This window comes from Liolophura sinensis, chromosome 10 (assembly GCF_032854445.1).
Source record: "Liolophura sinensis isolate JHLJ2023 chromosome 10, CUHK_Ljap_v2, whole genome shotgun sequence".
Classification (NCBI taxonomy): Eukaryota; Metazoa; Mollusca; class Polyplacophora; order Chitonida; family Chitonidae; genus Liolophura; species Liolophura sinensis.
The window spans coordinates 29,825,646-29,848,246 of NC_088304.1; the positions used below are offsets into that span (position 1 = coordinate 29,825,646).

Here is a 22,601-nt window from a genome sequence, read left to right on the forward strand (position 1 = left end):
TTTTGCTTACTTTGAACTCCGAAATGCCGGTTGTACCACATCGCAAAAACAAAAACGTATTCTCTTTAAGCTTTTGCTTTATTGATGCATATATATGTATATATATTTGATACAAGGTTGTCTTTTCTTTTAAATTTCAGAAACTATACTTTAACAGTAACTTTCCTGAAACGTAAGAATTAAAAAAAGCTAAGAAAGAAAGAAAGTTCCTGAAATTCTTCCAGTCTTGGCCTTTTTTCAAATTTCCCGAATAAAATTAATTTATCTTCGAATACTTCGATGTTCGTTCTATGATGAAATCATTTGGGAAGTCGTTACCAAATGAAACGACTTTTATGAAATCTTTAAGATGTAAAATAAGACCATTTGTCAGGAGTGCTCAATTGACGCATAGGACTGGATTCTGGCTGTTGCTGATTTGCACAAACCGTTAGACGTCTCATACTCCCAACAGCGCCTGGACAGGGACTGGTAAGGCCGTCTTCAAGCTTTCTATAGAGGTTATAAGCCACTGTTTCGTATCCGAAGAAGTAGTGCAGTCAGTTCACTCTGATATATATCGTTTGAGATACACATACAGAATACCCCTATACTTTTTCGACCTGAAACCTGGCCTCCAAATATCACCAAAAAAGATGACAAATCAAAAATAATAGACAAAATAACAGAGTGACGGTATTCTCTGAGACAATTAACCCGGTCACATAGATGTGCACGCTGGCCGACACTATGTGTACGGATATGCTAAAAAGAAAAGGGGGGAAAATGAACGGTGTCGCATTCTTAAGCAGCTCTGACCTATTTCGATATCAACTGTTCTACAGCTTATGGTGCAGGCTTACGCCGCCGAGGTGGAGTGGTCGAGCTTTGTCGCACAGATGTATAGATAAGTGGATCTAGATATTCATGTATAGATATACAAGCCTATGTAAGAGCAGGTGGGTTGTCAACCGATAAAGGTAAATATATAAGGTGACTCAGACGAAGAGCAACTACGAACTTTTGTGTCAGCGAACTTGTGGAAGGCTGCAGCTTGTGTGCAGGCGATCTCCACAAACCATGACACAAGCCCGCCGCTGTTACTACAGCCTTAAACTGACAACAGTGTGTGTCAGACTGTATGCCGTGATAGATACCGGTATTCTGTTACATTCCTGAAGTGGTGGTTTCATACAGGACCCTAATTTCACGGATTCACATTATGTGAAAGTCGTACGAGGTAAGTTTCTTTATCACACACTTAACTTTCTCTTCAATATTATGTTTAACATGTCGTTGTCCTATATTTGAGATTTGCGTACACCTGCAGGCAATGTGCCAGACAAATGTCCCATCGCTAATACAGAACGCAACAGACCTGTGTATAAATATAGCTGCATAAGTATATAGCTCAAGGCAGTCGTAATTCTAATGCATTCTTTGTTGTGGTGGTCTTACATAGTTAAAGTTAAAACTACATGTTGACCTCCAGGCGGTGACACCACCAGTAAAATCTGTACGTTAGTTTTGATGTCGGCCTAGATGAGACATGCCGTGAAGCTTATTCACAGTAACAGTTATAGCTATCAGCCTATAATTAACTTTTATTCAGGCCAAAACATGAGCTTCTTCTGTATATTTTGGAATAATCTGATGCATCGTGTATGAACCCTCTAGCGTGACAGGTAGGGAAAAAAATAAATGCTGGTGATTTTATAACGATGAATAATTTATGATTTCCAAAACGTAGCTCCATATATTGGACGAAAGTTCATTTGAATTTATTTCTCCATCACATTTTGTCATAATGTTTTCTTAATTTCAAACATTTTTTTACTTTCCTAGTCGTATTTACGACATACATGTAACACTAAGCGATTCCTAAACTCCATGAGGTTGGGCACCTTTGCTGATAGTGAAATATTCCTCAGTATGGCGTTAACCGGAATCAAATGTGTGTATGTATACATCGATGTATAGTTGTTTTTAATTGTTTAACTGTTTAAACAATACAAGTATGTCAAATCAACACACTGCACCTTTTAACATGTGCTCATGTCAGTAGGCATGGTTAAACGTACAGCTATGTTAGTCATGATACGTTATTACTTGTCTTTTGCATTCCTGTTGTGTGATAGAGGCGATCAGTTTAGGTCTATGCTTAAAAATTGACACTTTTACTGAAAAGCAATCCCGTTGCACTTTGCCCGAGATGGGCAAACTTCCTGCTAGGACTATTTTATATAAATGGTCTGGAAAGCTTAATATTATGATAGCGCTTGACATTTGTTACGAGTGACATTTAGGAAATAAAACACAAGTGGGTTGGCTGTTCCAGAGATTATCATTTCACAGAATCTTGTCGAGAATTACGCAATCGACATAAACTGAATTTCCGCAACAATAACACTAATAAATTGTTCCCCAGCTGAAAGATATTGAAAGTCTTGAGTAAGAACGGACAAAGTAGCCCTCAAATTATTTTACAAGTGAACAAACAGGGCAGGGGTAGAAAAATAGTCATCACATCTTGGTTAACAACTGGCACAGTATACAAAAAGTTGATTATTTTTAAAATCAGTCAGTGTCAAAACCAATCAATATCGCGTGTGGCCACCCCTTGCTGCAATGCATGCAAAAACTCTCCGACTCATAGGAAAAGTCAGTCGTCTGATAAGATGACGTGGGATTCGTTGCCATTCATTGCCATTCATCTTGGAGAGCGAACGACAGTTTTTGTCGGTTGGCGGGTCCTCCGTGGCTCAGTTGGTTAGCGCGCTAGCGCAGCGTAATGACCCAGGAGTCTCTCACCAATGCGGTCGCTGTGAGTTCAAGTCCAGCTCATGTTGGCTTCCTCTTCGATCGAAAGTCGGAAAGTCCTTCAGCAACCTGCGGATGGTCGTGGGTTTCCCCCGGGCTCTGCCCGGTTTCCTCCCGCCATAATGCTGGCCGCCGTCGTGTTTCAGTTTATATATATATATATATATATATATATATATATATATATATATATATATATATATATAGGGCCTATATATATACACACTTCCATAATATATACTTCCATAATGGTAAATCCAACATTTTGGCAGTGGTGGAGGATTGGAAGCATTTATTATAATATTTAAGGGTTTAACACCGCGGTAATACAGAGGTCATACATTTTAGACCAATCAACGGCAAACTTATTCCATTGCAGTTGACCTTGATATTCCCAAGCGCGTGTATGAGGTCATGTCTCGCAGTTGAGTGACATACAATATACATGTATTATGACGTCATGCTGCTGAGCTCAGAAAATGACACAAATATTTCTTTTTTTCACGTCATGGTGTCTGGGTGTTAACTATCAAAAATGTAAAAACAGAAGCGATATTTATAAACTGTGCAAAATATCACTATTATCACTGAAGGAAATTCTGATAGTTCACCTTTATATAAATCACTAAAGCAAATCTAACAAGTAAAAAAACTCAAATTCTATTATTTGTAGACATAAACATTCTGAAATCAGTACTCGAGGAGGTAAATGTACAGGGCTGAGTGTTGCGTGACACACTCGATGTTGTTTTAAATGTCATTTCTATTTAATCTTATATGAGTCTATACACTATGCTAGATGGTACCAGCTGGTTAGTAGTGAAGCCTGTCATGCGCTGACAAATTACAGGGCAATTCGTGTAACCCTGGCTACATTGAGAGACCCGAGTACGGTTCTTATATCACTGACAAGGGGAATCCCCTGCCGACAAGCCCGTACCTTCAGGCGACATCCACACACAATCCGAACCTTTATGTATTTGCGGTTGCCTTGTGTAAATATAAGCTTACACATCGGTATCCTTAAAACTCATGAGTGACATACGACAAATCAACAGGATAACACTTCGCTTTGAACAACACTTTGTTATAGTGACGAGTCTACTCGTGGGCGTAGAGAATGCATACCGGTGCATGCTCTCCGTGGTCAGTTGTCATCCTCGTAACCATAGCAAGTGAGTCTGACTCAAAATACGAAATTCGCAATAATATAGCCCATTCACGCGAAGAGGAAGGAAGACGATTGTGTTCCGAATCCCCATCTTTATGTTGTTTTATACTGCCTTACGGTTGTATTTCATCGACGTTACTTGTAACTGGAAGGTATAGTACATCTGAATGTCTCTTAGGCCCTTGTCATTTTCCCACTGTAGTTTGTTATTTAACTCTTTCCAGCTGGTACATGTCCCTGGAGTATGGACGCGAAGATAAAACTCTTTAGCTACCTCGCTGCCTCAACCTTTGTTAGACAGGGAGGTAACGAACAGCGGTAGTCAAATTAAGCGGATATATATAAATATATATATATATATATATATATATATATATATATATATATATATATATATATATATATATATATATATATATATATATATATATATATATATATATATCGCATTGTAAGCAAGTTACCTCGCTATTAAAGCTATTTCGCTGCCTCGTTACCTGGTTGCCTCCCTCCTCTACCTTGCTACCTCGCCACGTATTTAACAGTTTGAGGTAGTGAGGTGACTTGAAGTCCTCTATTGCCTTCCAAACTTGAAGGCATCTACAGCAAAGTGACAAAGTGTCGTGCAGTAATGTCAGCGACGACGCCTATAGGCTTGTTATGTTATAGGAGAGCACGCACACAGGTGACCAGACGTTCATCTCGCACCCGTCCACACTGACATGCCCGTTTCCGCGAGATCACGTATATGTTTACTCCAGTCATAATCAGGTACGCAAAACCCCCGGACATTTGCGATTTGGCAGGCCTTATCAACATGTCAGGGTTTGTGGTGACCTGTATTTTGTCACGCACGTAGTTAAAGCAAGCGTTTCGAAGAAAAACGACTTGCGAGATATAATATTTTGTAAGTGCAGTTTACAACATTATATAGTCCATGCACTGATCTCGCAAAAACCAAAACTACACATCTTTAAGGATTTCCTATCTTGCAGGTTAGACCAATCTTAGGATGGCCAGCCTTTAACTGGAAAAGACGTTATTATCTAAGGTTCGCTTTTATTATTTTACTTTTTCAGTTTGTTTAAATTATATACAGGACTATAGATATCAGTTTAGTCAGTAGACCCTACTATTTTTAAAACTTTCAAAACATTTTTTTAACTTTTTTGGTCCGTGAGCATTTTAGCGTAGTGATTGGAACTTGGTATGCATGGATATATTCAGATGTGTCTCGGTGTGCCCACTTTCATGCTCGGATTTCATTTAGTACTCATTCTTTAATGTTACATCGTTAGCAGATTCTGAAAATAAAGCTTTGGAACAACGAAGAGTTAAACGTAAACCATACATAAAGTCTAAGTTAAATAGAGTCTAACTTAGAAGAAGTGTAACTTGGACTGTAACACGTAGATCAACAGCGAGTTTGCGTATATATAGTTTAAATTATACGTTTAGAGTGAGTGACTTCTCATCACAATGGCCTTGTCGGTTAATGAGCGGGCCTATGATACAGGCACCCAGAGCAGTGTGGTTGGACCTTCATGCTGTATTGTGATAAAAAAGAAACACCAAAATTCAAATAAAAATCATTTCAAAAATCGGTACGGAAACCGAATGCATACAGGCCTACATTGTTGGGAACAGTTCGTCAAACTAGACAGTGATTTGTACACGGTTTATATGATCATGACCTAACTAACAAGAGCAATCCCTGTGATACTTATAGATATTCATCATTGTGTATTCAAAGTTGATAAACACTGACGGTGTTTGTTCGGTTAGACAGCTCTGACTCACATGTGTACACATGCGCGGGTTGTAGTAGATCGTACATTTTTGTATTAGGAGCTGACTGATTCAGAGTAGCAGCGAGTCCTGTTATCATATCTTATGGAATGTCAATACGTGATAACACCTGCCTATGTACATTGTAGGTAACAATCTGTCATGATTTAACTCATCCTGTAAGCGATCAAACACACAATTGTTAAACTACACTCCTGTAGAGTCTGCCTACACATGCCCCACGCGGGACTCTCCAAATGTACAATCACGTGACACCAAGACAGACATTTTATGTTTTTAGTACACCACAACTATGAAGGTTGAGAGCGATTTAACACGGTACAAAATTATACCTACGCCCGTGGACAAATCAAGCTTACCCCCTTGCAACTATTACGTTGCGGCCGGCAGGTAGGTAGAGACAGGCAAAAACAATGTAAAAAAGTTCAAGACAACAAATAGTGTGCGACAATTTTGCCGTCCCAAATAATGGCCAGCACACCATTCCGACACCAGCCTGAAAGTCAGGAAGATTCCATTGCCTTTGATGCCGTTCAAGTTGTGTGAACAATTTTCAAAGTGTACACACCAAGCACTCTTAAAAAGCTAGTTGTCTTCGCAGAAAGTGTGCCAGTGAAGTTAAACACGTAATCCACTTTTGATTCCCATACTGTCGCGATTAAAAACCATAGAAAGGTAATAATAATAATACGTTCATCCGTACCTGGAGGCGGTACAATCAGGGTTTTTGTTCTATATCACACGCGTCTTAATCTGAACGGTCGTAATAAAAGAAGGATTACGATACTTTGTTAAATCAAAGCTGGGATACTTTATTTATACTAAATCGTGATTTAGAATACTTTAATAAACTATGGCTAGGATATATTGCAGTAAATCATGCCGATGATTATGAAAAATTGCTACACCATGTCTACGATACTTTATGTCATGATCAATAGATGAGATGCCATGATCTGTATATTTTATTATACAGCAGGACTAATATGCACAGGGATAAATACAACGGGACTAATACACTCAGGGATAAATACAACCGGACTAATATACACAGGGATAAATACAACAGGACTAATATGCACAGGGATAAATACAACAGGACTAATATACACAGGGATAAATACAACAACACTAATATACACAGAGATAGACACAACATGACTAATATACACAGGGATAGATACAACAGGACTAATATACACAGGGATAGATACAACAAGACTAATATACACAGGGGTAAATACAACAGGACTAATATACACAGGGATAAATAGAACAGGACTAATATACACAGGGATAAATACAAAAGGACTAATATGCACAGGGATAGATACAACAGGACTAATATGCACAGAAATAGATACAACCAGACTAATATGCACAGTAATAGGTATAACAGGACTAATATGGACAGGAATAGATACAACCGGGCTAATATGCACAGGAATGGATATAACAGGACTAATATGCACGGGAAAATGTGGTTAAACGCAAATGTTAAAATGTCGCCATTTGTTTCATGTTAAAATAGTGTTAAAATATCACGCCACATTTCTTCCCACCATAATGCTGGCCGCCGTCTTATAAGTGAAATATTCTTGAGTATCGCGTAAAACACGAATCAAATGTTTGCAGGCTGTAACCTAATATTAGTTTACAATATTTTTGAAATTTATAGTGCGGGGCGTAACACTGAAAAGTGTCGAGTTTACATGAGATCGTAAACTTTCCTAATTAATCATTTCGTAAAGTGTTGAAATTCTAATTGACATTTTATAAAACTTTAATCTAACATTACAAGGTTAACACTCCTATTTTATAGCATTTAACATGAATTATCACTATCAAGATACATGTACAATATGCCAGTTTTAAATTCCGAACGTTGAATTATGTATAGCCGTGTGTTATTTGGAGGAGTTGCCAGAGTTGGAGAACTTTATTTTGTGAAGCATTTAAGTGGAGATGACAGTAGAGCTTGTAATTAATCATCACAGTTAATAGACGTTGTCCGCTGTGGTTATTATTATTTGTCTAAACAGACTTGTTTGTACCATTAATGTCATGTACCAACATATCCCATGTAGCCAAATACTAATCAAGCCTCTCACCCACTGTGACCTCTTCTCCGAGTACACCTCACACCAACCTTCAGAGACCCCTTACCCGGGCGGCCTTGTCTGGATTCCTTGCCACCCGTGTTGACCTCCAGTAGGGCTTCATGATATAACGGTGTCAACAAAGTCAGAATTAATGTTGTAAGAAGTGAGTGCTCAACAATTTTTCAGTCATATGACGACGAAGGAATCTTTAGGGTGTATGTAAAGAACCTCCTTGTTGCAGGACGGATTTCCACCGCTCTTTCATCTAGTGCTGCTTCACTGAGATGACTTGCCGAAGGTAAGTAAGCTGCCTCACCCGATCCATTATACTGATACGGGTCAACCAGTCGTTGCACTATCCCCTTCATGCTGAACGCCAAGCGAGGAAGTTACAACTTCCTTTTTTAAAGTCTTAGGTGTGACTTGCCCCAGGATTGATCCTGGATCTACCGCTTCCGAAGCGGATGTTCTACCAGCTGTGCTATGCAGAACGGTTATGTTATAAGGAAGCAGGAAATTTAAGACATGCAGAGTGGAATGAAGGTCTACACCGAAATTAAGTCAATCTGCTGACACTTAATCCATTTGTGATACACCGTGGGCATTTCCTGTTTAGGAATTATGGAATTAATGCGTGTGTATTTTCGGAGCCAAATCCACTCAGGGATTAAGTGCTTAATTGGGTCGGAATACTACAGGGCTGTTTGTCTCGTGCTGTGTTTCGAAACACATGTAAGTGGCAGAAAGAGGGGCGTGGCCACCCCCCCCCCCCACCCCCACCCCCACGTGAGAAGCGACATGTTCTTAACAGCGGGTGCTGCAGGGCTGATATTATAGGGGATTTTTAGTTCTACTTAAAATCAAATGCATCTACTGACACGGCGCTATATACAGTAGATATACTGGGCGGAGAATCTATATACATGTCCTTAGACCTGTCGGCACCCTGGGTTATTTTAGATGTAGAGCCTCACATGCATGACAATGGCGCGCTGACCAACTCGTATTTGAGACACATGTGGCTGTCAGCACTGGTACGGTTTGGCCCACTTCAGCTACTGTAAGTAACTGTTCTTATATCGCGTGATCCTTGTTGAGTATATTTGGGGACATGATACTTAGAGCCGGCCAGCCTGTCCATAAAAGGACGTATATAAAAATGACTGATTTGTAAGTACGTGTTGTTATGTCGTGTGATCAGTGTTTGGTATATTGAGGACATATGATACTTTCATGAGAGCTTTTCCATATTGTGGCATATTTAACCCAACTTTACTTTTACTCTGTGCTACTGTAAGCACGTGTTCCTATATATTTCGTGTGATAGCTGTTGAATATTGGAGACATAGTACTTCGGGACGTGGTGATTTGTCCACTAGGGCATGTATATGAATATAACCCAACTTTGAAAAATTGATCATGATATGTTTAAAGTAGATATTCTGTTGCAACGAACGTAGGCCCTATACGCCCCATATGGAGCGAAAGAAAAATCGTCGTAGGTATATAGATACATATCTAAAATAAACACGTTTGCTACTTATCTCATCTGGTTTCAGTTCAGTTTACGATTGAAGACTATCACATGTATTTACACCAGAAAGGTTTATAAGATAAAAACAGAAAAAAGAGTATAGCAAATTGCGTAATACTTTGTGGTCCATATATATAGGGCTTGAGAAATATCTCTATATAACAGAGGGTTGTATAGGCCTATGTACAACCATATATATATATATATATATATATATATATATATATATATATATATATCCATGGTACAATCGTGGGTGGCCTTATAGAGTTAGTTCTAATTCGATATTGAATTACCCTAGGCCCTGTCCGTTTTCATCCCGAAACAATGCTGGCTCTCGTCGTATAGGTAAAACAAATAGTAAAATAAATAAGTAAATATTCCGTGTGAATTTTAGTGAACTTATATGTGGTATACTTATATGTGGTGATTCACAAGGGATCGTACAGATGAAAAATGAATGGGTTGTCGCAGTATATCGATCATTGTCAGTGGTATGTCTTGGGAACACATTTGTCTGATTTCTAACTGGATCATTAGTCCAGTTTTTTACAGTGTGCTTTGGGAACTGCAGACAATGTTCTGACATACATATACAAGTAGAAATGGAGCTCGGCCTGTACAAAGTGTTTGTCTATACGAGGTCAGCATGCCTTGGTGCGTGGGCCATCTGTATCCGGAGGGGTCAACTTAACCATGTACATTCCGAATACGAATGTGTTAAGTTTATGGAATTCAGTATGTGTTTTCTGAGTGATGGCAGAATAGATCATGGTATTGCTATAGTGTATTGCTTAATATAGTCCAGACATGTTGCGCAAAGGGGTATTGTGCTGGTTGTATTTATTTGATTGGCGTTTTACGCCGTACTCATGAATATTTCACTTATACGATGTTGGGAGGAAACTGGGCATTAGCAGGTTGCTGGCAGATCTTCCCAGGTACGTGCTGGTTATAACAAACTGTTATAACAAAAAAAAAACTATAACAAAAAGGCATTTTGCCTTTTATGGTTTTATTTATTCCAGCTCTTTATGTAAATGTTTCAATAGTACATGTAGCCACCTGCAAACCCCCTAGCACCATGTTATATCGTCGATTTGGACTGCTATCCTTAAGACACTCACATTCGTCCGCTTGACACCCATTCTACATTTAGATGTCTGCCGGGCATGATTGTATTGGTCGTTGGTTGACGCCATGACAGCTCACAGTCTAGGTCAATTATAAATAGGGAACGCTAAGACAAATGTAATTACGGGCTTGTTTTATTACTTTGTATGTGTGTAAGAAGCTGTTGTCCGACGTGACCTATACGTGTACACAAATTATTGATGCCACAAAACCATCCGTCCATTTTAAAAAGTTATGCTTGGAACCTTAAAACTTGAAACCTTAATCTGTTTAAATTTACATAATACTACATATATGTTTTCTGAGTGATGGCAGAATTGATTGTGCCATTGCTACAAAATATTACGCTGTTACAAAGGATTATGTTATATTGTTTTAATGTTGTTCAGCTTTTCCAACAGTAACGGTATTTATCAGATCAGTTTCAAGTTTCAACTTCCTGTATCAAAAAGTAAGCACTTTGACTGATTTTTAAGTTATGACTCAGGGCAGAAATGCATGGTATTGTTAAATCGACCCCCTGGACGAGCATTGTTTATTGGCATTCAGTAACCACGCATACAAGACATTCTAACTCTGCATAAAAACTATATTCCATGAATTTACAGTGCATGGCTGCAATGACAGGGACTGCTTGGGAATCATAGCCATTTATTATAAACTGATAAACTGTCAAATAAAGAGTCATTCCGATCAAATCACTATTTTCATACGTCTGTTCAAAGTGTTTCCTGGACATGTATACGTAGTATAGTTTCAAACAATTCACGAATAGACTGAGCACGTTATGCAGACGTTTTTCCTGTCGGTGGACAGAAACCATAGTTATCCCAACACTGCGAGTGTCAACTTTCATGTTATTATATGTTAATGTTTCGACAACACAGCATTTTTAGTAATTCTAGATCAATGGTGTCTAAGAAATTGCTGTTAACATCACCGCATTTGTTTACCTAATTTTGACCACGTCATTTAGCTGAGAGGGCGCATACGAAACTCTAACTGTGAGAATTGACAGGAGACCCGATATCACCGCGGTTACGTGTGACCATATGTCGTCGCTGCTCTGGTTTTACTCTACATGCTGTAGCCGTATTTCACCGGTTACGTGTGACCATTTGCCAGCTATCACACTGTCATTGCTGCTGTGGTTTGACTCTCTATGCTGTAGCCGTATTTCACCTGTTACGTGTGACCATTTGCCAGCTATCACACTGTCGTGGCAGCTCTGGTTTTATTCTCTATGCTGTAGCCGTATTTCACCAGTTACGTGTGACCATTTGCCAGCTATCACACTGTCATCACTGCTCTTGTTTTACTGTCTATGCTGTAGCCGTATTTCACCTGTTACGTGTGACCATTTAGCTATCACACTGTCGTCGTCGCTGTTCTGGTTTTACTCTCTATGCTGTAGCCGTATTTCACCAGTTACGTGTGACCACTTGCCAGCTATCACATTGTCGTCGCAGCTCTGGTTTTACTCTCTATGCTGTAGCCGTATTTCACCAGTTACGTGTGACCATTTGCCAGCTATCACACTGTCGTCGTTGCTCTGGTTTGACTCTCTATGCTGTAGCCGTATTTCACCGGTTACGTGTGACCATATGCCAACTCTCACACTGTAGTCTCAGGCTTTAGTCTGTGTGTTGTTGTCTTATATCTATCCACCAGTGAACGATGGCTAGAAGTTCACTTGAAGGAACAGACACTGGAACTAAATGTTCAGTTTTACAGTTGGTTCGTTGATAATGGCCCCTGACAACAGTGGTGTCTATCTCATATGAGAGTTGTTCTCATGACAAATATGTTTGTGTGCTTAACCCTCAACCCCGATAACACTGTTGTGTACAGTTGGTAGGATTCTACACCTAGAGTAAAGTGTTGTACGTTGATACAAGTGTATGAACATCTAGTAAATTTTTGATAAACGGAAATTATCGTCTTGTCCATTACTCGTAAAGCTCATCCCTTCCAGTGGTGTTTTTGAGCTGATTTATCATGGAGACCTAAAGACATTTATAACATTTATTGCCATGGGTTTGTTTACATCAGTTGTAACGAAAGAAATATTCTTTTTTATCTAAAAAATACTACCCGCAGAACTAACCAATTTTCAGCTCTAAGATAAAAATTTTAAAACGATTTACTTCAAGCTTTATGTTCTTTTGGTGAAGACGATGAACCACTTTCACTTTATCTTTATTGTATCTACTTTGTGTTTAACTATATATGGCCATAAAACTGCCATTCATATTTCCTTGAACTTGATCTGAAATTTGTTTTGGTGTGTATCATGCATGGCATGTTAAAAAAAAGATCAATCTGCACTTATTTCCTGCAAGTTGAGCTGGTCATATTGCCGAGACTATCTCTCCGGCTCCTGTATACGATCACCATAATAGATGAGCAATTGGCAGAAAACGCCGTTTGAGAACGCTTACTCGTGCTGTTACTAGTAATTGATGGTTTGACCTTTACGCAGATATCAGTTCGCATTTCTTTCCCACCCATTCATCTAGCCGGCGGTTCTGTACTCCTCCAATTGGATTGTTGCTGCCAGTTTTAAGAATCGTATTAGGGGGAAAACGAACGAAGTCCGAAGTTCAGGATGGCGGAAGCTAACTAGAAAGGATTTATCAGAATCTATGAATAGAGGCCGAGTTCTGACCGCTCTGTTGAATATTATGGCTATTACTGACCTGGGATGAGGAGAGGAGGGGATGCTCCGTACCCTAATGGTTCAATGACCCACAACCTCCTCACCAGTGCGATGGCTGTGAGCTCAAGTCCAGCTCATGTGTTCGTACGAGGTAAGGACTGCGAGTAACCTGCAGATGATCGTGAGTTTCCCTAGGGTTCTGCCCGGTTTCCTATCACGGCCGACGTCATATAAGTGAAAACAAACAAATAAATAAATATTATAGACCCGAAACTCTATGGAAATAAGCATTTCGCTGAAAAGACTAAATTGATAAATAAAAGTCCTTGACTTTCAACACGATCGTCACTCTCTTCACGACTTCTTCCCTTGCAGACTGTTTTCGCTAAATGACGAAATATGCGCGGTTATAATATTTCGTCATGCTTCAGACTGTTGACAGTGTTAAGACAGATTTAGACGATAAGCATGTAGTGGCTGTAAATGTATTCTCTATTTGCTGCCGGTGCCTTTGTATTTTCCTTTGATCAAAAATAGCTCAGATGAAACTTTCAAAAAGTCTTAGGTGAATGTCTGTTGAAATAGATGGGGAAAATGTCTATATGCTATTGACATTCATCACGCAGGCGCGACCTTTTTTCTTTGTAATTTAAACTGTTTTCCTCTTTCCATTAAGCGAATTTTGCATGCGTGTCCCCGTGCATACCGGATCCCTCTATCTGCGGAAAGTATATCTTATCTTTCTTTTCGAAACAAACCGATTTCCTCTACCCAAGAAGCATATATTGCTGATAAACCGGTTTTCTATGTCCATTGAATACACATGACGTGTTTCATTCCGCAGAAAACCTGTTTCCTATTTGCGCTAAACGTACAACACGTGTTTCTCTCCAAAGAAAGGCGTTTTCCTGTCTGCTCATCATGTCCCATGTGTTTCTAACCGAATCAAATCGGTTTCCCTTATCCTCAGTATCACCCATGCCTCAGCACCGTACACTAGACAGTCGTACACGGAGTAGAGTTTTCCTCGAATAAATACCATGCTAGTAAATGAAACAGCCCGATTAAGATAGATTGTAATGATAATTGTCTCCTGTCCCATTATCGTGATCCCATTGACCTTAGCAATGTTCACGATTTCTGTACCAACCTTTGCTAGTGGTGGCAGAGATGTGAAAGAGCGCAGAGGGGATCTTGCGCTGTAAGAAGTATGGGTCAAGTAAGGTAAACAACACTTGTAAGAATACAAAGGCTTGATGTTTTTCCGCCTGGGTTGAAGAAAGTCTAATCATCATTTACCGAGGACCGTTGCTGTAGGTTTTGTTGCAATATCTTGTCACCAAACGAGTAAAATACTGCTAGCCATGAGGTACAGCACCGTCCTCGAGCTATTTTTGTGTGTTTTATATCGTTGCTGACATTGACGCATCGGGTTGCTTTTACGACTGCCTAGTGGTAGAGAGGTACGATCCACGTACCGTTGATAGCGAGCAAATAGGTACTGGTCTACAGCAATTACGGGGAAGTTTGGAAATTCCATCCGTGCTTTAGGTTTTTGCTCCTTGAGTAGAACAATTAACTTTTTTAAACCCTCTGTGAATAGCCGAATCCGTGGACTGAGAACGGAATGAGCCCTATGTATCACTGTTAATACATGTACAACCAACAGTCTATTCATGCTGTACATAAAACCGTATAGTTTGTACATTTGTCGTTTTATAGCGGCTAGGAGATGTTTTTATGTACATGTAAAATACATTTCATTTGTTTTCACCGCTTTACAAATCTTTGTATCAGTACCTTACTGTTTAAAGCACGACGTTATCTGGTTTCATTTCAGTTTTTAACCAAATTGTCTATATGTTTTGTACAGCTGTTGTCATCGTTGTACTATATAAAAGATTTTCTGGTATATATGTAGTATATACTAGATATATGTAGTGGTAGCATCGTTATTTTGTGGTTTTGTTGTGATGTGTTGTATGTTCTACATCATTTGTACTGTACTGTTTTCTATACCTATATTGGTATACATTCAAGTAGTAGTGTAGCCATTTAGGGAGTGTTTTAGTTGTGGAAAATTCGTTTATCTATTCGTGTAGTGCGCAATTCATACATATGGAGTGGTATGGGCTTACGTATCAAGGAAGTTATGAAATAAATTTATTCTTTTTTCTGCTACATGTTTCCAGGTAATCTGGTGCAGCATCGGTAATTATATTACGTAAAGGTTAAACATAACACTATGTTAGTTTGGGCTGATTCAGCAATGCATCCGGAAAGGTTAAACACAACACTATATTAGTTTGGGCTGATTAAGCAGTCCATCCGGAAAGGTTAAACACAACACTATATTGGTTTGGACTGATTCAGCAATGCATCCAGAAAGGTTAAACACAACACTATATTGGTTTGGGCTGATTCAGCAATGCATCCGGAAAAGTTAAACACAACACTATATTGGTTTGGGCTGATTCAGCAATGCATCCGGACAACACAAAACGTAAATCACTAAACGACGTAATATTTCACCCACAAAGGTGCATTTTTAGAAACAAATGAATGTCACGAAATATTATTTTCGGTGCTGAAGCTTACAGTTGTCCGGTAGAATATCACCCCATGTTCCAAGCAAACTTCAAAACACTTTATAAAATCAGTAGAACTCTCAGAATCAGGAAAAATGGGAATGTTAGTCATGGACGAAATTTATAGTCATTTAGGGTAAATCAAGATAAATCAGGCGTCGTTCTGATAGGTTTCTGGAGATTGCAACTAGTACAAGCTGCAGGACTACTATTAACCTAGCACTTTATTTGGTATATTTAGTCCTAGATATCTAACCCCGGAAACTGCAATTCCAATTAAGTCACCACTATATATACACTGTAGTCATTTCACGTAGGCAAAATCCCCAAGGGTCTCCTTTATTTACTATCGTGTAAATGTCCAGTCAGGATGTCCTGATAAGGTAAACGGGATAAAGGATTAATTGATCTGGTACCCAGAGATTCGGAGGATTAAGTAAACATGCCACACGGGCTAGAAACAATGTACCAATACTACAAGGCAGCACATGTACTAATACATGTAGTAGACTGACCATGTATAGAGAACATTTCTATCTGGGCCATAATGTGAACGTCCGAGACTCACAGTAATCAAACGACTGACCGTGCCATTATATTAACGTAGCATGTGGTAGAGATCATGGTTAGTCCATATTTCATTCGTATTAAAATATTCAATACCCGTTTTAGTAGGCCTATGGCTGCAATTCATACTGACAAAATATAATTTAACCTTTTTAAATGGGCATTTAAAGTCTGCGACAGTGGAGAAATTGCTCTGTAGTGTTCGATCTTTCTCTTAATAAAATTTACTATTCTTGAATATGGCGTAAAACACCAGTCAAATAAAATAAATAAATAAAATTTACACGACAATTATGCGTGTTTTTACTATGTGAAGGGTTATGTTCACATGGGTGCAGTACTGTGGATCACACCACGTGCCCACGAAGCGGGAGCTGGTGAAATATGGCGGCAAACTGATCAGTTTATAGTTAGACACGGAACCTTGGCTAAACATCACAGAAAGAAAATAAGAGTGAAACCTCGTCTTTAACCCCCTTTGAAGGTAATGTTTTTTCACCACAGCTTCCATATACTATCAATATTTCGGCCCCACACGAGATAAACTTGTACGCCCCTCTCTAACTGAAACCCGTTTTATTGACAAAGAGCCAGAATCATATTCGATTCGACTGGATTTGCCCAATTTCGCTAAATTATTAGTGGATAATGTTGAACAAGGGCACTTATATCGTACCTTTAATCGTGAAAAGAATAAACCTGTTTGTGTAGAATATAGTTCTAGTATTACCTAACTGTTGATGGATCTCTATTGCTATCTTATGCTAATAGACCATAGTGGCCCAGATCACCACGATATGGCTGAAATATTGCCGATGCGGCGTTCGCCCGTGATCATTCATTCTTTCGCAGTCTAGACACACTATAGACAGTGTGCAATTCGTCAGTCCATGCAGAAGAGCAGTATAAAGGCCAAGATTTCGCTGTTCCAATGTTCGAAGCCTATGTGAACTGATCTAGCCTTTGGTTCTAGCGTATCAAAAAAGAAAATTGGATTGCATACTGTTCCTCTGTCATGTCTATTTAATACGGACTGATATAACTTCTGTATCAAACGTTGACCAGAATCTGCAGCCTCACCTTGTAATGCATCTGCGTATAACGTTTTTTTTTTTAGTCCAATGTTTTCTACTAAGTTCGGATTATAAACTTCGATTTAAGTTCATCCTTTTGGTATGAACTTTTGACCACCAGTAATACGTCGTGTGTCAAATCTGTCATCGTGTTTTAACGAAGTCTCATCCGTCATCTATAATTGCTATTCTTTACTTTTTCCTCCTCCGGCTCAATTCTCTCAATACTTTCTCTTCCTGATGCCAGAAGCAGGTCTAAATAGCATCATTTTATCACAGATACCGGTCTTTTTGTACAAGGCACAGCTCCCAGCAAACAACCCGACCCAGTTTTACTGTATAATGTTACTTCCACTTCGTCTCTAGTCCATAAATTCCATCACAATTACCTTGGCAACTGCCGATGTAATGTGGGGGTCTTCGCTCTCTGGGTACATGCTAACGACTGGTCCACTCAACACGTATAGAGTGTCCCTCGCACGAAAACTCCACAGAATTGGCAGACGCTGACCATTGTCTGAACATAGCAATAAGCCATCCCGAGGCAATTACTTAAAGATGTTATTTTTATTTTTTTCCAGACTCCATGTCAATATGAACTGAAAACTGGTCCTGACGGAAAACGATCGAAGCCCACGTATACGGATATTGGGAGACAGCGCGGGAGACCAGATTGACGCAGAAAGGTTACAGAAGTGTTTGGCTGGCATTCATGCCATACAGTCAACATCCCGATGGGTTAACGGATGATGTACATTCCTGAAAGATTAGCCAGTCATACATCAGTGAAATTCCTCGATCTGAGATATACGCCGCTGGCGACAAGTTCAATACGCATAGGAGAGAGAATACCTAAAGTGCGGGCACTCTAATATACCCCGGACTTGGAGAGCTCAGTGAACTCCGGCAACGGAATTGTATTAAGTGACGGAGACATTTGGATGTGATATACCCTTAGGGGATATTGCTCGCACTCGGCATTCCTCGATGCTTGGTTATTTACACACGACGTGAGTCTTGAATTTTCTTGGCCATTGTTTACGCCGACAGAAAGTTACAACGGGGCGCACCGCCCCGTGGCTTCTGCCTAAAACGCACTGTGCTCAACAAAAAAGTGTCATTAAACCGTAGCCTTGACATGCTTCTCGACTTTTATGTATATGAGACTTTTACATGTTATTAGGGGAATACGCGTTGAGAATGCAACGTCATGTTTTTTTTTAACTGAATGTACGGGCTTGGTGTTTAAGGAGAAAATATACATGAGTCACGTGAAAACGAATTCTGCGCCCGAAGAGACCAAGCTTTTTCGAAATATCGTACTTTAACCATCAGGCTATGTTCAAATTCTGGAATTGTACATATTACGCATGTGCTGTGCTTAAGTGTTACATATAGGGGTTGTGTGAAGGGAAGATTGGATTACATCAAAAATGGCGAAGCCCACCTTTCGTAATGTGTCTCACAATCAGACGCTTCTTGAGGCTCTGGACGCGGAAAGGCTTAAGTTTCTCGGTCCTGTGATTGGCTGGATCGTGTTTCTCATGATCGCTGGTCTCCTTGGAAACGCTCTAGTGTGTTACGTTCACGGAAAGAAGATTCAGCGTTCCACGGCGAACAACTTCATCCTGTGGTTAGCGACTCTGGATCTGTTCACGTGCTTAGTAGGCATGCCCATGGAACTGCTGGACATCACTCGCAGCTACACTTTCGACAACCCCGCTCTGTGTAAGGTGATGCGCTTCGTCATTTATCTTGGCGTCATGACCTCTGTGGCTACTTTGGTATTCATAGCCATGGACAGGTATTTTAAGATTTGTCACCCTCTCAGGGTGTCGCCTATACGCCGTTGTAGACTAGTCATTTTCCTCTCCCTTTGCGTTGGCCTTCTTTTGGCCTGGCCTTCGCTAGTAATCTTCGGGCGCAAAAAAATGCGGGCACCCAAACAATATCCACGTATTTATGGCGTGGACTGCAGTATTGATGACAAACTCATACACACCGTGTACCCGACGGTGTACTTCATTATTCTGGGCACAGCGTTCCTTACGGGTGCGACTGTTCTCATACTGCTGTATGTCATCATAGGCCGAAAGCTGTACCGGAGGAATCGTCGTCCCATTGGTGAAGATTTGTCCGCATACGACAGCAAGGCGGCCATGATTGTCCGTCTGAACTCTAGTGGCGTGAAGGCGAGCGCCGTGCCTCGGGACTCACTACAAGATTCCATCAAAAAGAAGAAGCGAAAGCGCGATAACAGGTACAATGTTTCGCGAACCAGCGCGATATTCTGTACCATCAGCGTGGTGTTCGTGATGAGTTTTCTTCCAAGCTTGGCCCTGATGACCATGAGCACGATTTCAACATCGTTCACCGAGACTCTTTCACACGGACAGTACGTCGTATTTAGCCTCTTCCTACGGACATATTTTATTAATAATTGCGTCAACCCAATAATCTACGGCTTTCTTAACCAACAGTTCAGAAAAGAGTGCCTTAAAGTGTTCAGAAGTTGTCTCTGCAGAGAGTCTGAAAATGACACCGAAACCTCAAATCATAGTGTGAATAAAATGATTCGCTATGTTAAAAACGGATCTATGACGAACAGCGCGACGTAAGATGATTGCGATTACCCGATGAAAAGAATAATGTACACAGTATTGTAGATATCAGCGAAACATGCAGGCTGACGAATGGACAGAGTATTCCATACCCGAGAGTTATAATGTTTATATTTGTGTATTGTGCTTCGACAGTATTTCAGTGCGGATGTAATGTGCTTTAAGGTCAATCAATCTAACTCTTTTAAAACCGTTGAAAGACGCACAAGCTGTATGCAAATTGCGACGAAATAATTGTGCATATATCTAAATTACAATTCATACAGATTCTATGGCAACTTCCGTTAATGAATCAGATTTGCGGATCTCGGTCTGATAAAATATGGAGATGTGGTTTCCGTCGAACTACAGACATGCTGGTGACCTGCACCAATTTGTGATAGTTATTAGCGTGCATGTACATGACAAATTGATTGTCTCCCAAGAATCAAATCAAATTATATATTCGGTATCTTATATGTTGTATCAGTGCCTCTCTGTGATAAAGTATTCATGCTAACCATAGCGTTGTTTGTCGTTGCCGTTAAAATGTAACGTTAATGATGATTTTGAGGCTTCTCTGGCTCAGATGGTTAAAGCCATGTCCCACTGACCAAATAGATCCCCGAGCCTAATATCAGCTCACGTTGTCCCGACAGCGGCTTTAAGTTAGGGGATGGTGGGGGGGGGGGGGGGGGGGGGGGGCTTCCGTGGCCGAGCGGTTAGCGCGGCAGCGAGGCACAATGACTCAGGAGCCTCTCACCAAATGCGGCAGCTGTGAGTTAAAGTCCTGCTCATGCTGGCTTCTCCTCCCGTCGAACGTTCATAGGTCTCCCAGCAGCCTGCGGATGGTCGTGGGTTTCCGGCGGGCTCTGTCGGTTTCCTTCTTCCTTAATGGAATACCAATCATATAAATCAACATTTGTTGGTCTACAGAGTTAAACTATACTCTTGCTAAATATTGATAGCCGTGGGTGTATTAATATATTTATACTTTGCAACGGAATTTTGTGCTACGGTGTGACAGGCTAAGAACGCCCACCGTGAATGCGACGGGTATGGTTGCAATGGCACGCCAGATATTATTTGATCAAAATCACACTTCATGGGTACATGTACCGCCATTAATTTGAACAACGTTGATAGCAAAGTTTAAGCGGGTTAGAGTCACATACTGAAGCAAACTGAAAGTGTCAGTATTGTGCGAAGGTCGGACTGATCAATCAGCTGTCTTCAGTAGACATGCGATGCTTCGGTAGTCTACCTTAGCCAGCCCAAAACACCCAAATAATTTAAAACCTGACGGACTGAATCAATCGATTTCACACCGCCTTGTCACTGATTGTGTTGACTTTGAATCTGCTCAAAACTTCTGCCAGAATCTAGTCGTACGTCTGCTACTCACACAAAACGTGATCATCAGTGGATAGAGCTGAACGAACAACACAGGGGAGATAACCCTCACACAAGGAAACCAGTTTTAACACAAGCTTTGATTGTCGCTCAGCTAAAAGTTACACGAGCGCATTGAAACTGCCTTACTGCTTATGTAGTAAATTTGTCAAATTCAACGTCAAAAATATACATCCCCTAAATTTTGCGTGGTACATGTACCTCCACCTGTATCTTGCACCTTTCTCCACAGCATATGAAAAAATCATCCAAGCACGACCACGATTTTTCTCACCTGTGGTTGCTGGAAATGATGTCCTGGCATTTTGTCACCATGGCAACCTCCATCGGGGTTGGTAGTAACACTGGGCAAAACGGTTTTAGTTCTCTCCAAAACAGACAAAAATTCTGATATGTTTTAACTCAGTGCAAATTAGCAGTGCAGACATTTGTAGTGCATTAACAACCTAAAATCTCTGTATGGCACCATTATCTAATCAGTGCTCCTTCCCTTTTCAGCTAAGAGGCAAATCTTTGACCCAATTGCACGAATTGCGCATGTGTGACGTATATGATGACTTGCTGGATGATATGAAACGACATAATCGCACACTAAACCTGAACGCCTATCCTACAAATAAGCGATTGTGAGAACTAACGGAAGTTAAAATATATCAGAATTTTGTCTGTTTCGGATAAACCGAAAACTTTTTGCCCAGTGATACTACCCACCCCCATGAAGGTTGCTGGGATTTCATTTCCAGCAACCATAGCTGAGAGCTAATATCTGAAAACTATAGTTGCAATCAGTTATCTATAATAGTTATCTATAATTTCAGTTGTTCGCTGAAAGGTACAATGAGAATAGTTGTTCTATTGAAGTGGTCCGGTACACTAAAGGTGCACTAAAAATATACAGCTCAGTCGATACAAAGTTGACGATCATTGCGGCGAACTAGCCTTTATTCAAGTCTTAGCAAACGAATGGACTATCTGCATCAATTATTAAAAACTTAATGAAGTTAATTCCGGAATTCCTAAATTGTCTATTCTGTATCATGCCAAAGACACAAGACATTACATATTATACGGACACCGGGCCAACCAGTCATGTTGACTTGCTTTGTTCGCTCATGCTTGCTCCATTTACTAACTGCTGTGCAAGAGTGGGGG

General features: G+C 40.1%; 1 protein-coding gene across 1 annotated transcript; it reads left to right on the forward strand.

The window, feature by feature from the left end:
• The first annotated feature begins 895 nt into the window (after positions 1-895).
• On the forward strand, positions 896-20,553 carry LOC135476632 (orexin receptor type 2-like). Its single transcript, XM_064756721.1, has 2 exons — positions 896-1,219; positions 18,018-20,553. Exon 2 carries the CDS (start codon positions 18,870-18,872, stop codon positions 20,052-20,054), a length of 1,185 nt encoding a protein of 394 aa, XP_064612791.1. The 5' UTR covers positions 896-1,219; positions 18,018-18,869; the 3' UTR covers positions 20,055-20,553.
• Positions 20,554-22,601: the final 2,048 nt, after the last annotated feature.

Bases quoted from the DNA above. Each gene is read 5' to 3' on its own strand.
- LOC135476632 (XM_064756721.1), top strand. From the start codon at position 18,870: ATGGCGAAGCCCACCTTTCGTAATGTGTCTCACAATCAGACGCTTCTT.